This window comes from Salvelinus alpinus, chromosome 16 (assembly GCF_045679555.1).
Source record: "Salvelinus alpinus chromosome 16, SLU_Salpinus.1, whole genome shotgun sequence".
NCBI lineage: Eukaryota > Metazoa > Chordata > Actinopteri > Salmoniformes > Salmonidae > Salvelinus > Salvelinus alpinus.
In genome coordinates this window covers 7897056-7913803 of record NC_092101.1, presented here as the reverse complement: position 1 = coordinate 7913803, position 16748 = coordinate 7897056, and the positions used below count along the sequence as shown (strand labels likewise).

The following is a 16748-nucleotide window of genomic DNA, read 5'->3' as shown; positions in this document are numbered from 1 at the left end:
TGTTTGGCTCCTCAGATCACTCACTTTGTAACAGGTTTGCTCTTCGCTACTGTTGGTTGTATGCAACCGTACATAACGCCAATGTAACAGCAACGCAGATAGTCGTAACGCCAACGCCAACCACAGCCATGCATATGCTTACTTCCCACGCTTATGAGATGCTTTTTTATCTATTTTAATATGTTGTAGTCCATTCCATATGCAGAGTAGCTGTATGAACAGTTACACAGGACCACTAGTACAAAGCATCACACAGACATCATCACACATAATTGACGTTACACAAATAACTCAGCCAGTCACACCTGCTACCACTATCTCTCTCTCTTATCACGTCATTTCGGTCACACCTGCTACCACTATCTATCTCTCTTATCACGTCATTTCAGTCACAGCCTGGTTCTTTTTTTTCAGGGGGGGGGACTTAATTTCAAACTCAAAGGACAAAATGAAGCTTTAAGTTAATATTGCCCCGGGGAGAGTTCCACACTGCCGGCTGAATTGTAATGGGGATTAATACGCAGGCTTCGCCCGCACATTATTCACCTTTTATCAGCTCGCACAGCAGCCGCCAGAGAAAACGCCTCTTTGAGACGAAACAGGCTCTGAAACAATGCAATGAAAATGAAGGATGAAATGGGCCTCGATTATACTGTCAGTTATATTAAAGTTTAACTGGGCAGACGGTCTATCCATCCTTTGAGGCGCAGCACAGACTGCTCATCGGGAGAGCTGTGTGTGTGTGCGTGCACGTGTGTGTGAGAGAAACATATTTTTCCCTTGTCTAGTAAGTTGAAGGCTTCAAGAAACTATTGATATACAAGAGGAAAGGACTGATTTGTTTTTGAAGAGGAGACTCTGGTCTTTGAGGCTATGGGCGTGAAATGAATTGTCATCTGAGGAGGAGTGAGGAAGAAAGACTGAAGTGAAGGGAGGGTTTTCACATGAGATCGGATGAGTTTATTTCGGCAACTTCCACCTCTCGCCTTCTGAAGTGTGTGGTAAAAAGGGGGACGTAAAGAAGCCGTAGCAATCGAGAAAAGACAAAGAAAGATGAAATGGTATGACGCAGAAAATACATAAATAAAGGCCCGGTCAGAAAACGGTATTGTGACGCAGCTGACACAAACGGTCACGTAATTGATTTGATATCATAGTGTGACATTTTGGCACTGGTTAAATTTTCTCACTCTTCACTTTGGCTTGCCGTGTAGTCTGGCCCGGGGACCTGCTGACGTTGACCCGGGGTCTGGCGCGGAGGGAGGGATTGTGGGACCAAAGAAAACTATTATGATAATTAAAGGCTTTCTGGATGTGTACCACGTTGGACTCCGAGCACTGTGACCTGTACATCCTGCGTCTGACCGAGAGGAGCGCTCTTCACTGATTACCTCCAACCACCAATGCCTTCAGGAAGTATTCATACCCCTTGACTTATTCCACATGTTACAGATTATTTTTCAAAATGGATTATAGATTTTTATTCTCACCCATCTACATACAATAAGTCATTATTACAAAGTGAAAACATGTTTTTAGAAATGTTTGCACATTTATTGAAAATGAAATATTTAATTTACATAAGTATTTGCACCCCTTTTCCTATGACACTCCAAATTGAGCTCAGGTGCATCCGATTTCCTTTGATCATCCTTGAGATGTCACTCCAACTTCATTGGAGTCCGCCTGGGGCCAATTCAATTGTTTGGACTGGTTTAGAAAGAAACACACGTCTATATAATGTCCCACAGCTGACAGTGTATGTCAGAGCAGAAACGATATCATGAAGTCCAAGTAACTGTCTGTAGATCTCTGAGATTGTGATGAGGCATATATCTGGTGAAGGGTATAAAACATGTTCTAGTTTGCAAAAAAACATCATAGGGAAAAGGAAAAAATAAGGAACTACCCAGACTCTGCCTAGACTTGGCCCTCCAACCAAACTGAGCAACCGAGCAAGAAGGACCTTGGTCTGGGAGGTGACCAAGAACCAAATGATCACTCTGACAGAACTACAGAGTTCCTTGGCCCAGATGGGAGAATCTGCCATAAGGACAACAGTCTATAAAGCACTTCACCAATCTGGGCTTTATGGGAGAGTGGCCAGGCGGAACCAGTGGTGGAAAAATTACTAAATTGTCATACTTGAGTAAAAGTAAAGATACCTTGATATAAAATGACTTAAGTGACAGTCACCCAGTAAAATACTACTTGAGTGAAAGTAAAAACATATTTGGGGTTAAATATACCTAAGTATCAAAAGTAAATGGAATTGCTCAAATGTACTTAAGTATCAAAAGTATAAATAATTTAAAGTTCCTTATATTAAGCAAACCAGACGCCACAATTTTGTATTTTTTTATTGATGGATAGGCAGGGGCACACTCCAACACTCAGACATAATTTACAAAAGAAGCATTTGTGTTTAGTGAGTCCGCTAGATCTGAGGCAGTAGGGAGGACCAGGGATGTTATCTTGATAAGTGTGTGAATTGGATCATTTTCCTGTCAAAATGTAACGAGTACTTTTGGGTGTCAGGGACAATGTATGGAGTAAAAAGTACATCATTTTCTTTTAGGAATGTAGTGAAGTAAAAGTTGACAAAAATATAAATAGTAAAGTACAGATACCCCAAAAAACTACTTAAGTAGTACTTTAAAGTATTTATACTTAAGTACTTTACACCACTGGACGGAACCCACTCCTGAGAAAGGCACATGACAGCACGCCTGAAGTTTGCGAAGAGGGACGTGAAAGACACAGAGTGTAAGGTAAAAGATTCTGTGGTCTGATGAGACAAAAATGTAACTCTTTGGTCTGACTGCAAAGCGCTATATCTGGAGAAATCCAGGCACAGCTCATCACCTGTCTAACACAAATCCTTGAAGAGTACATGCTTCAGTGTGCAAACGACCTCAGACTGGGGGGGTGAAGATTTAGGACAATGAGTCCAAGCGTACAGCCAAAGCAATGTTGGAATGGCTTCGGAACAATAATGTGAAAGACCTTGAGTGGCCCAGCCAAAGCCCAGACTTGAATCACATTGAAAATATGTGCCGTTCACCGCCTCTCCAAATCTAATTTAACAGAGCTTGAGAAAATCTGCAACGGTGAATGGGAGAAAATCCCCAAAACCAGATGTGCAAAGCTGATACGGACATACCCAGGACGACTCATAGCTGATACGGACATAACCAGAACGACTCAAAGCTGATACGGTCATACCCAGGACGACTCAAAGCTGATACGGACATACTCAGGATGACTCAAAGCTGATACGGACATACCCAGGACGACTCAAAGCTGTAATCGCCGCCAAAGGTGCTTCTACAAAGTATTGACTCAGGGGTGTGAATACTTACATAAATGAGATATTTCTGTATTTCATTTTCAATACATTTGCCAACATTTTCTAAAATTATGTTTTCACTTTGTCGTTATGGGGTATTGTGTGTAGCTGGGTTAGAGGAAAAAAACGTATATAATAAATGTTGAATTCATGCAGTAACACAACAGAATGTGGAATACATCCAGGGGTATGAATACTTTCTGAAGGCACTGCATGTCTTCCGTTTGGGTGGAGAGCTTAGGCCTAAGTCCTGCGCTGTCTGTGGGTTATTCACTAGAGTGGGGTCATATGGTCATTATAAGCAGGAAGTCTATGTGAAACAGAATATAAGGTCCGTCATATGTTATATGAATCCATGTTGGAAGATTACGCTCTTGCACTGCCTTGATTTTGAATGTTGTTCCAATTTCACATAACACTTCACAGTTCCAATTTCACATAGAGGAATACTATCCAATATGGATGCCACAACTGGTAAATTCAGACAATGGGTTTAGGGTTGAATATTTTCCCGGTATTTTACAAATGTTCCATCCCGAGAATATATAACTTTTCTCCTGGGTAACCCGGTATTTCCCACCAAAACCGGAAGTGTCGTTCAAAAGAATTCTAAGCACATAAATAGGCCTATTTCTGGATTTGATTAGAGCTCTGCTCGCAAATTCAAGCCAGATGCCACCTGATCCATACATTAAATACTTTTTATGAGCTCTACATTTAATGAGCCCAAGCCCAAAAAAAGCACAAATGATTGTGCCGTTATACAATACATACAGTGCATTCGGTGTGTATTCAGACCCTTTGACTTTTTCCACGTTTTGTTACGTTACATCCTTATTCTGCTGCTCTGTCTTCAACAGGACAGTGAGCCCAGTGAGCCCAATGAGCCCAAGCCTGCAGACAAAGCAACGCTGCTCTGCCTTCTTAACAACACTATCAACAAGGCAGGTCCTACAGGCCCTAGTTTTGTCGCACCTAGACTACTGTTCAGTAGTGTGGTCAGGTGCCACAAAGAGGGACTTATGAAAATTGCAGTTGGCTCAGAACAGGGCGTCACGGCTGGCCCTTTAAAAGTACACGGCGAGCTAACATTAATGACATGCATGTCAATCTCTCATGGCTCAAAGTGGAAGAGAGATTGACTTCATCACTACTTGTTTTTGTAAGAGGTGTTGACAAGCTGAATACAGAGCTGTCTGTTTTAAAGTACTTGCACACAGCTCGGACACCCATGCATACCCAACAAGACATGCCACCAGAGGCCTCTTCACAGTCCCCAAGTCCAGAACAGACTATAGGAGGCGCACAGTACTACATAGAGCCATGGCTACATGGAACTCTATTCCACATCAGGTAACTGATGCAAGCAGTAGAATCATATAAAAAATAAAAAAAAAGGTAAAAATACACCTTATGGAACAACAGGGACTGTGAAGAGACACACAATGGTACAGACACACGCATGGATTGTGATATTGTTGTATGGTGGTATTATACATTTTGTATTGTAGATATGTAGTGGTGTAATAATGTTATGATGTACTGTTTTATCTTTTGTTTTATATGTAATGTAACTGCTTTAATAGGTTTGGATCCCAGGAATAATTCCGGCTTTATCAGGAGCTTATGGAGATCCCTAAGAAATACAAATTCAAATCTTTTTTTTTTGTCCTCATCAATCTGCACACAATACCCCATAATGAAGAAGCAGAAACAGGTTTTTAGACATATTTGCAAATGTATAAATAAATGAAATATCACATTTACATAAGTATTCAGACCCTTTACTCTGTACTTTGTTGATGCACCTTTGGCAGCGATTACAGCCTCGAGTCTTCTTGGGTATGACGCTACAAGCTTGGCACACCTGTATTTGGGAAGTTTCTCCCATTCTTCTCTGCAGATCCTCTCAAGCTCTGTCAGGTTGGATGGGGAGCGTCACTGCACAGCTATGCTCTCCAGAGATGTTTGATCGGGTTCAAGTCCGGGCTCAGGCTGGGCCACTCCAGGACATTCAGAGACCTATCCTGAAGCCACTCCTACATTGTCTTGGCTGTGTGCTTACAGTCATTGTCCTGTTGGAAGGTGAACCTTCGCCCCAGTCTGAGGTTTTGAATGCTCTGGAGCAGGTTTTCATCAAGGATCTCTCTGTATTTTGCTCCGTTCATCTTTCCCTCAATCCTGACTAGTCTCCTGTCCCTGCCGCTGAAAAATATCCCCACAGCATGATGCTGCCACCACCATGCTTCTCCGTAGGGATGGTGCCAGGTTTACTCCAGACGTGACGTTTAGCATTCAGGCCAAAGAATTCAATCTTGGTTTTATCAGACCAGAGAATCTTGTTTCTCATGGTCAAAGTCCTTTAGGTGCTATCATGTGCCTTTTACTGACTACCATAAAGGCCTGATTGGTGCAGTGCTGCAGAGATTGTTGTCCTTCTGAAAGGTTCTCCCATCGCCACAAAGGAACTCTGGAGCTCTGTCAGTGTGACCATCGGGTTCTTGGCCACATCCCTGACCAAGGCCCTTCTCCCCTGATTGCTCAGTTTGCCCAGGTGGCCAGCTCTAGGAAAAGTCTTGGTGGTTCCAAACTTCTTCCATTTAAGAATGATGGAGGCCACTGTGTTCTTGGGGACCTTCAATGCTGCAGAAATGTTTTGATACCCTTCCCCAGATCTGTGCCTCAACACAATCCTGTCTCGGAGCTCTACGTACAATTCCTTCGACCTTACAGGTGTATGCCTTTCCAAATCATGTCGAATCAATTTGAATTTCCCACAAGTGGACTCCAATCAAGTTGTAGAAACATCTGAAGGATGATCAATGGAAACAGGATGCACCTGAGCTCAATTTTGAGTCTCATAGCAAAGGGTCTCAGGTATCTGTTTCGCTTTGTCATTATAGGGTTTTTGTGTGTAGATTGATGAGGGAAAATGTTTATTTAATACATTTTAGAATAAGGCTGTAACATAACAGAATGTGGAAAAAGGGAAGGGGTCTGAATACTTTCCGAATGCACTGTATCAATCAAAAACAGGATTATCTATTTTTGGATGCAATTTGAATAGAGTTGAGAGAGTGCTCGCGCGTGCACTGATTTTTAAAGTAACGATATTTGATTGACAGTCTGTTTTTTTAAAAATCTGCAGCTGCGATTGAAAAAAAAAGATATCTTTACAAAAATAAAATGTGACCCACGAAAGCAAAGTAGAGATGGGTAAATTAGACGCCCATTCAGTCTTTATATTACTGTAGCATAGACTATGCTATAGCAAATGCAGGTCTACCTGTCACATGAAAACAAGTTACCATGATGAGTTGATAGGTCTACATGCATTGTGAACTGTGCTCCGTACTGAGATGGTCTGTCCGTAGAGAAGCCATATCTAGACGTTGCATATAATTTAACAGTTCCATTTCACGCCATGCTGTTCATATAACTCATTTATTATAATTTACCAGTTTCTCACAGTTATTTATCCTGGGAAAAGGGAGTTGTTTTGGGTGGTAGATCCCGGTAAATCTCGGTAACCGGGTTCCCACCATTCAACCCTAAATGGGATGCAATTTAGTAATGTGCCGTTTTTTTATTTATTTTTTACCTGCAGGTTTCTTCCCAGGCAGTTCCCAGGGCTGTGACGCCTTCCTCCGCCACAAGATGACTCTCATCTCCCCATCCATATTGAAGAAGTACAGCATCCCCTTCGACAGGGTAGGTAGCAGGACACAGTTGGGGGGTTTGAAATTGGGGTCTGGAAAAGGCCTGTACCCGAATTCATAAAGCATGTCACAACAGGAGTGCTGATCTAGGATCAGTTGCCTTTTAGATTATAATGAATGGACATGGGGGGGGGGGGACCTAATCTAAGCTCAACATCCTACTCTGTGACTCTTGATACATACAGCCCCTGGGCTCTAAAGTTTGAAAGCAACAGAATGGTCCGTCAGGGTTAATTGAGGAAGTATATGAAGTGATGTTACATTCTGTGACCACATCCATTTGACTGATGTCATACAATCATGTGTGACATTTAACCAATAACACATCTCTAACACCTCTCAATTTGACCATCTATATTTGACGGATATTCCGGTAATGCAATATAACTAATTTCATCACATAACCACTTTTAACCTGTCAAACAGCTCTCAGAAAGGAGACACTCGACCACCAAAGGCCGTTTTTGTAATAACCCCTCTGAATGGAACCCTCTGCTGAACCACAATTGCACTTCTTCAACCTGTAAGAGGACATGGAAGCTTGGTTCAGCGCATGTCTGTGTCCCAAATTGGCACCCTATTTAGTGCACTACTTTTGACCAGGGCCTATAGGGCTCGGGTCAAAAGTGGTGCACTATATAGAAAACAGGGGTCCATTTGGGACACACACACACCATATGACTAGCTGACTCTAGCACCGACCGCAGATAAAAATTAACGGGGTGTATGAAAGCCTGCCATCGCTGAGCAAAGTGGAGGTTAATGGCACATTAGATGAGGATGGCTGGATGCTGAAGTTGGTGTCGGTGTGTGGGTGATCTCCTGTCAACCTACGGGATGAACGACAAGGAAATTGCAGCAGAGGAGTGGATGGATGGAGGACGTAGAAGTGAACACGCTAACATGTGCGCGAACATGTAGGCCTGCGCAAGTGTGTTGCTGACAGCTTAGCTTCTTCCGCTGTCCGACTGGCCCACACTGGGCTCGAACCAGTGATCCTCTGCTTCGCAATACACGTGACCGCGCCCCCCCCCCTTGACAACGTTCCAACGGGTTGAGCCAAAAGGTACCAATTGGATGGCTCCACCTGCAACATTTCAAGCTAGCTGGGGAATGAGCTTACCGTATGTTTTTAACTCCGTTACTCGCATAAATAGGCATATGCGGTGTAGACACACCCACACACACACACACACAGAGTATTGAAAAGTTGATAATGAGATTGATGACATCTTTATATAGACCATAGCTCCACTTCACACTAAATGATGATGGAGATTGAGCCATGAGTCTTGGTTACATTTCAATTTCCATATTTTCACATTTCCGCGATAGAAAATGAATCACTATGTTAATTTTTTCGGTGGATAATAATTGTAGGAGATAGAAACTCTCACGGTGCGAAATAAATCTGAGATAAAAAATTGTACGTTTCTAATACGAGCATACACAGTTCTCTACTGTCTGCAGAGTTCGGCTTTTTCCCCAAGGTTTTTTCCCCCCCCTTTTTTTCTCTTCCCTTTTTTGCCGTTTTCCTTCGGGGTGTCGTTATCACAGGGACCGTGTTACCTGACACACACCGAGAGCGTCTCCCTTGATTTGAGTGTAAAAATAACACCGGCTTTGTGCTTTGTTGCAGCTACAAGAGGAGGGAAAACAGCCTTTGATATTGGGACTATTCTGTTTTACCTCCCACTCTCTCTCTTCCGTCGCACTGCCTGCCTGTCTCCCATCTCTACACTTCCTTAAGGCTGAGTTCATGTGCCTAGTCCTAACTAGTCAATGGTTATAGCGAAAAGATTCTGCCTTCCTCTTGGAGAGGAGAGATGAGGTGAATTGATGAAGAGGCGGTTTAGAGCAAGGATCCAAAACTTCTAGCGTATTTGGAGTTCAGCTGTAGAAAACTTTTCTTTTTGAGTGCAAAAATAATGTTATATTTCTGGCAGGAGTTGCCAATGACCCTGAAGTAATAGTAGTTAACACAGAAAACCCAGGAGTGTCGAAATAGAAACCTCAATAATTTGTCTTTTTGCTTAATTTCGAAGAGATGCAGAGGGGACCGGTGAACTGTGTCTTCTTCAGCCTCTCCGGCTCTCAGTAAATGATGTCCCTGCCTCAGAACGAAGCGCAACCAAATGCAAATGTTAATTTGCGCGGGCTGGCTAATTCCCTGCGCCATGCTCGCTGGCTTCAGTCTAATTGCGCTTGTACCGCCGCAAATGGTTCTCTAGGAGCCGGAGCCGCTAGGCAGCTCAAGTGAGGGAGAGGTGGAGGGAGGAAGAGAAGGGGGGGAGGTTGAAAAAGCAAATCCGCCTTCCCATCAGCACTTAATGATTGTGGATATTAAGAGCTAGCCCCTGTGTTTTTGTTATCCATGGCTGGGTTGCAGGGCTTGCGAATACCCTGTTTTTGCGAAGTCTATCCGTCCAAATGGAGTTTCCTTGCGTGTAACTTACTTCCTCATTTTAGCACATCTCCGCCCATCAAAACTTGGGTTAATAACACTGTTTTCTTATGCGATATCGATATGACGTTTTCTGAGTTTGCATGCTCAGTCAGTTAATGTACATTTAATGTTGTGTGTTTTGTGTTTGACTGAACATTTTAATGCAACTATATAGAGTTTTCAGGGTCAGTCATCCAAACCGAAACCGAATGATCAGATATGGATTCATGTGGAAGTAACACTAGATTATACGACTGCATCCTGTTGGTGTAATATCATAAAATCGCAGAGGGACGTTGTACATGTAACTCTTCCCTCTCTCCAGATCACTCAGGAAGAAGGCGAGTTTATGGTCACCTTTCCCTATGGCTACCACGCCGGTTTCAACCACGGCTTCAACTGCGCCGAGTCCACCAACTTTGCCACCCTGCGCTGGATCGACTACGGCAAGATGGCAACACAGGTGGGTCAATGCACACTAGACCAGACGGTCACCTCAGTGTCCCCTACGAACACACAGCACTATAATGGACTGCCATTTTAAGTTGCATCTAGACAGGTGTAGTTGGGGGCGTTTGCGGATAGATTTAACGTGACGCCGTCGTCCCTTAGCCCTGAAGTTAGCTGTCACCTTGACGAAAGCTAGCTTAAGTTGTATTTGCGTTTGCGGACCGCTAGTGAAGATTGAATCCATGTGTTGTGCTCTACTACGCATGCTACCTTTCTCCTCATACACAATCATGCAATTGCATACTTGGAATACCGGTTCCACAGCCCAGTGCTCACACAAGCTGTTTTACGCCTTGAGCATGAGGTAATCGGCGCGTGTTTCTGTGTGTAGTGTGTTTATCGTGTGGCAAAGGGGACCCGCGTCACAGGATCATCTGTAAGCTGTCTCACGTCGCCTGTTTCTTCTTCCCTCTCCTTTGTGATCTCCTTTTTCTATTCACGTCTTCCTCTCCTCTCGCAGAAGGCAAACTAGGTATTTTTTAATTTTTTTTTGCTGTTCATATTTTTTTCTTATTCTTGCACTTCGTGGATTTGATCGGGGCTTTACCTGTAAGGGACACGCACGCACGCACGTAAACACACACACGCGCATATGATGCGACACACAGTCCCTCTTTGTCTCTGCTTGGCTGCGTGTCAGATTTATGAGGTCGCCAGTTCAGTGTGCTGCGGTAGTGGGCTCTGTTCTCTCTGTGCGGCCAACTGTTTTTAAGAACCAGAGGGCTACTAGAAGCCCCTCTCCTTCCCACATGGTTTCTCTGACGTACTTAACCCAGCCCCCCCCCCCCCCCCCCCGACCCTTCTCAGCACTGGTCACAGTCCACTGGCCAGGGAGCCCTCCCTCACAGTTCTGTCTGAATTTGATAGAGACGAATTGGTCAGCTTTGCGCTTTGCCCTCCATTTTGTGTCAGCGAGTTGACAGGCTGCTCCGGAAAGTGCCAGAGCAATGTGAAAGAAAGAACAGCTTGGGCACCAAGAAAGCCATATGTTGATTTCTCTCCTTCTCTCTCGCACATTCTCTCTCTCTCTCTCTCTCTCTCTCTCTCTCTCTCTCTCTCTCTCTCTCTCTCTCTCTCTCTCTCTCTCTCTCTCTCTCTCTCTCTCTCTCTCTCTCTCTCTCTCTCTCTCTCTCTCTCTCTCTCTCTCTCTCTCTCTCTCTCTCTCTCTCTCTCTCTCTCTCTCTCTCTCTACTCCTTTTCCCATCTTTCGTTCGTTCCCCTCCGTCCTCTCTGCCAAGCCCTATTCTCTTCCTCTTGACGCGACAGGGAAGATGGTGCTTCGAGCAGGATCTGTCACTTTGGGCTGTGTGGCTTGTTGCAAGTTTCCTGTCTACTAAAGCTGAGAGGCTGTATTAGCTGATCCATCTGTCCGCAGAATTGCATTAATAGAAACCAAGAATATTCTGCCTGGTTGTAGCTAGATACTTTCGAGTCACGTCAGGGGCAATTTTTACATTTTCTTTTAGCTAACCCTTACCCTTTTCCTAACCTTAACCTAATTATCCTAACCTGTAACAAAAAAAGTCACTTCTGCTAGTCAAAACTGGTAGACCTGCCCTGGAGGGCAGTGTGAGTATCCACTAATGCGATACAGCCATCTGTCCTGTCTACCAGCACCTACTAGTTACAGCCACGGTCTTCGTGTTTTTAGTAGTCCTCTTGCAGTCACTTCGGTAGGCTATGTTTGTTCACAGAGCAATGATACTGTGGCTACCCTTATCTCATTGTAGCCTCCCAAGGCAGTGTCAATGTAAACCCAAAATGCGTCTTTTCACGTCTTGTGCTCATGGAGAACGCTAAAATAAACAGGCGAGAAACTACATGACAGTGGCACAGTTCCCTATGTGAATGGACGTTCATCACACTGTATGAATAGAAGATTCATTTCCCTTCCTTTCATCTTTCAAAGAGATTTTTAGATGACTCACTCTCCGAATAGTGATATTTGTTTGTGTACGCTTGTTTGTTTGGGTTAGAGCTGATGGGCTTTGATAAGGAGTGCTGGAGATGCTGAAGGCTAAAGCATTATCATTGTGGTTTGTGTGGGTGGGTGGGTTTGTGTGTGTGTGCGCGCATTCTTGCGTACGCTCTAGGCCTGGAGCGTTTCACTACACCCGCAATAACATCTGCTAAATATGTGTATGAGACCAATAAAATGTTATTTGATTTTGAGCAGGCTATAAACAAAGTGTATGTATTGTCATTTCACTTCTTATTGTGTGATAATGCCGGGTTGAACTGACAACAGACTGCCATGTTAATATCTGGGGGCTCTTACCAGAACATCAGAGCACGACGGCAGGCGTCAACGTTGTGTCTGTCTGTGCGTCACTGAATCTGATATCCCCCACTAAGTTGTGCCCAAATAAGCTTGCGTTCTTTTTTTTCTTCTCCTGATGGCAGTTGTGAACGCAAGTGACTGCTTCCTTATGCAATATGCATGACAATGTTAGCATTTGTTTTTGAGCTTCCCCAGAAAACCACTGTCGTTCTTCTACCTGCTCGGTTTAGCTCAGTAACTTCCAATTCATTTCAAACGAATGGAGTTTGTCTAGTGCTGTTGTTTGTTTTTCCTCTGGAAGTTTGCGCGCATCCAAATGCCAGGAAAAGTCTAGCCTAGCTGTAGTAAACTTGAAGGATACTCTCCTATGGGTGCAGATGAGAGGACAAGACAGTACAGTACACTACAGACTCATTAACGGTTGTAAACTAGATTCCCCCCCCCCTCTTTGTTTCCCTCTCTCCTCTTCCTCACTCTGTGCAGCTGTTGTCATTAAACGAGAAGAGAAAGCGGTGCGATGGGGAGCGAGCAAGTCATTATTTGAGTTTGCCTGGTTTGGCCTCCATGTGTGTTTTTAATGGAAGAGCTCGTTAGCAGGGTCTCTGCAACTGAGGCTGGAGGGCAAACCACACACACACTTATGAAACATACCACATGTGATTTAATCACACACCTCCACACAGCAAATAAAAACGCTCACTCACAAAAACTTCACACGGTCACTATTTCAAGCCTTGTACATTTCCGCATTAGATGGACTTCCATGACTCTGTGGTCAAAGTTCACTAAGATGTTACTGTTGTCTGTCTAGCTGTAATACTTTCATGTGCGGTATAAGAGAGAGTGTTCACTCTTACAAAACGCAGCTTGTTTCGTGTCTAGTAATATATTAATAGATGCCATTTAGCAAAGTGGTTCCCAAACTGTGGGGCGCGCAGCAAAGGGTCGGCGGGGGGAGGGGGTTATAATTACCCCAATTTCGATCTTGTCTCATCGCTGCATCTCCCCAACCGGCTCAGGAGGCGAAGGCGCTTCTTAACACCCGCCTGCTTAACCCAGAAGCCAGCCGCACCTCTGTGCCGGAGGAAACACCGTTCAACTGACGACGGAGGTCAGCCTGCAGGTTGCCCGGCCCGCCACAAAGAGTCGATTAGCCAAGAGTCGATTAGCCAAGTAAAGCCTCCCCTAACACGGGCGATGCTGGGCCAATTGTGCGACGCCCTATGGAACTCCCGATCACGGCCTGGGATCAGCCTGGGACCGAACCCAGGTCTGTAGTGACGCCTCTAGCACTTAGACGGCTGCGCCACTCGGGAGGCCCCGCCGGGGGTCAATTTAAAAGGAACTCAGTCCTGGCTTTCAACTTACTCTTGAAAGTTGTAATAGTAGAATGCAAAAGGTGCAATTTTGAAATTGGCTAGTGAATCATCAGTCCTGTCATGTCAGTCACTGCAGACCGTAGACCTATTTATAGCTTGTCAGCGATGTCCAGATGAATTAGCCCATGTCAGCCAAAAAGTAGATGTTGTTTTGTGTCACTCAAATATCACATGAATACACATTAGATAGAATGAATACACAACATAGAATTGCAAGAAAATGTGCTTTACAGCTGCAAAATGTTACTTGCACCCCATGACAAGTTGTGTAGAATTGTAGAAAATAAGCTTTAAACCTGCACAATTCTCTCCGCCAGCAAGACGGGCGTGAAAAGTTTGTGTCATGAATGGTGCTTGTACCCATAGAAATAGATGTGGCGCGCGCAGGGGGAGCAGGCTGTTCCCCAATGCTGGAAAGGTGGCCCCCTGAGTGAAACATTTGGGAACCTCTGATTTAGCAGACACTTTTATCCAAATCGACTTACAATCATATGTGCGTACATTTTCCTACGTTTTACCACCTGAGCCACATGGGACCATCTAGTGAGACTATTTTTCTCCAGCAGGTTGTAGAATCACAAATATTGGGATTTTTAAAGAGGAGCTCTATCAGTCACCGCTGCCAATGGGACCGGAGACAGTAAAAGTCCAGACCTATTTAGTAAAGGATGACAGACGGAGCCAGAGAGGTTGGGTGGCGGAATTTTAAGCGCTCCCCTAACGTCGGATATTATTCTAATAGGGGGCGACATTGCCTCAGGACTTCTCCTACAATCATTAAACTTCATTAAGATATAAAGTGAAGTAGGCTATAGGGCTCATTGGTTAGAAGGCCTTGGGGTCACTCGTTGTTTTGGAGACATTTTGTACATTTCCAAATGCATTTTTATCCGATAATGAAGTCATCTAAGCATAGCATGTGCTCCCCCCTCTAACCCACCCCTCTCGGAAATGGTACATTTATACATTTCCCTTAATAGTTTTATACGACAGAAATGGGATCTTTTTTGTTCCTACTTCCTCTGGTGCGCTTCTTAATATGTCGTCCCCCCCGTTCCCAACACAGCCGTCAGTGCAAAGAGACACATTTATCTCCTTTTCATTTGTGTTGTGGCGTCTCGCACCTATTCCTCTGTTCCAGGTGACGTTTTTATGAAAGTCCCCAATCCGACCATGGTAACCAGCCGCCTTTTTCTTTCATCCGTCGGTCCCCCCCCCCTCCTTCCTTCCATCCCTCAAGTGCTGCCTAGATGAGATGTAGTGTGTGGATATTGGTTTGCAGTGGGGGGGCTAGCTCTTGTTGTTGTGGTTATTACTAACCCCCCACCACCACAACCACCTCCCCTCCTCTCCATCCAGTACCTCTCTCTCGCTCGCTCGCGCTCTCTCTCTCTTCCCCTTCCTTCCTTCCACTTGTTCTGCCTGTCTCTGTCTGAGGCGCGGCAGGCCTGAAGAATGTTCCCAGTAATTGAACATAAGGCCTCTCAGCGCAGCTCAGGAAATAAAGCAGAAATATAATACACCTACCGGGGCCCAAAAAGAAAATTAGTTTTATTTTCATCTCTTGCTCTCTTTCCATTTCCCCTCTCTCACCATCTCTCTCCTCCTTTCTTCTCTCTCTCCATCTATCCATCCATTCCCCTTCACCATTTCTCTTTCTCTCTCTCTCTCTCTAGAACGTCTATTCCCTGCCATTGCTAGTAAAAAATATGCCATTGTCATCCATTTAGTGTCATTTTGAGATCTTTATATAGTGCATTTGAAGTCTTTCTTTTTATTTTATAGAGGGAACTCAAATGAATGCTATGAATTAAAGGTACTGGCTGTATAGTCCTGTTCAGTTAGACTTGATGCCACTAGTTCAGATTTCCTCTTGTTTGAAAGCACCAAGTCTATTTATTCATGTTTCCTGTCCCTTGTGAAAGCTCCCATTTTCAGTTTAGCTGGAAATAAATCCTTGAGGATTTGAGGCTCTGATCCTAGTTCATTTCAACCTGTAATGCTGAAATCTGTTCAACCCCATTGGCCAGTGACTGTTAGGAGCCTGAGTAGGAACCTATTGAGAGTTCTGTTTTTTTTCACCGCCTAGTAGTAGTCAATGTCGATTTTGCGGCATTCTTTGACGTTGAAATCTCTAACGAACATAGAATTCAAGGTCAAAGTGTAACCCCCCACAGAACCAATTCTGGCTGTATTTAGTATATTCTCAGTGACCGACACTAAAGAAGGATTTGACCGAAATGTCTGTGTGTAAGATTCGTGCTGCTGCTGCAACAAAGGAAATCATAAAAATAAAAAAAATGCAAATGGAAGATATTGATATAGGCTAGATTTTGGATTTTGTCTACTTTGTGTGAACCTCCCCTCCTTTTTCATTGCTGTATCTACTCGCCCCCCTCTCTATCCCTCAGTGTTTCCACATTGTGTGGATAATAAAGTTTTTTTCATTCCAATTCCCCCCCCCCCCCCCCAGTGTACGTGTCGTAAGGACATGGTGAAGATCTCCATGGACGTGTTCGTACGCTGCCTGCAGCCCGAGCGCTATGAACAGTGGAAACAGGGCAAGGACGGCACCGTGCTGGACCACCAGCGACCCACCACCCTCAACAGCCCCGAGCTGGAGCACTGGAGGGCCAACCGGGTCACCTACCGGGAGAAACTGCTCCAGAGGTGAGGGGAGACAGACGGACAGACAGCACAATTACAGAAGAATTACTATACAATTGAATTTCATAACCCCCCCCCCCCCCCCAGGGTCAATACGAAGGGCATCATTGGCCGTACAAGAGCATAATTGCATACGTCCTCCCCACACTCCGTGATACATGTATTCCTACATGCATGCCACATACTGTACGTTCATACTAAGAGATGGAATGACTCATGACTGCCAGTGTGGTGGTAATGCGGTCACCGCAACAGCCCTAACCACAACCAGAAACATGGCTGACACGGTTCACAGAAACACCATTCACATACTGTAGCTCAGAGTGCTCTGTTACTAGGGTCAGGAGTTTTTCCTAACCCTCGTAACAGAGCACTCTGAGCTACAGTATGTGAATGG

General features: G+C 44.4%; 1 protein-coding gene across 4 annotated transcripts in view; it reads left to right on the top strand.

Annotated features, from left to right (window-relative positions):
* LOC139540711 (lysine-specific demethylase 4B-like) overlaps positions 1-16748 on the top strand; it is an 82006-nt gene that overhangs the window by 34214 nt on the left and 31044 nt on the right. For 3 of the 4 annotated variants that reach the window (XM_071344605.1, XM_071344606.1, XM_071344604.1), the window contains exons 7-9: positions 6957-7060; positions 9840-9977; positions 16158-16354. In XM_071344605.1, the coding sequence (XP_071200706.1) occupies positions 6957-7060; positions 9840-9977; positions 16158-16354 (439 nt within the window). Of the gene's footprint in view, positions 1-4209; positions 5083-6956; positions 7061-9839; positions 9978-16157; positions 16355-16748 lie in introns of those variants that run through there. The other variant, XM_071344607.1, reaches the window with a different exon arrangement.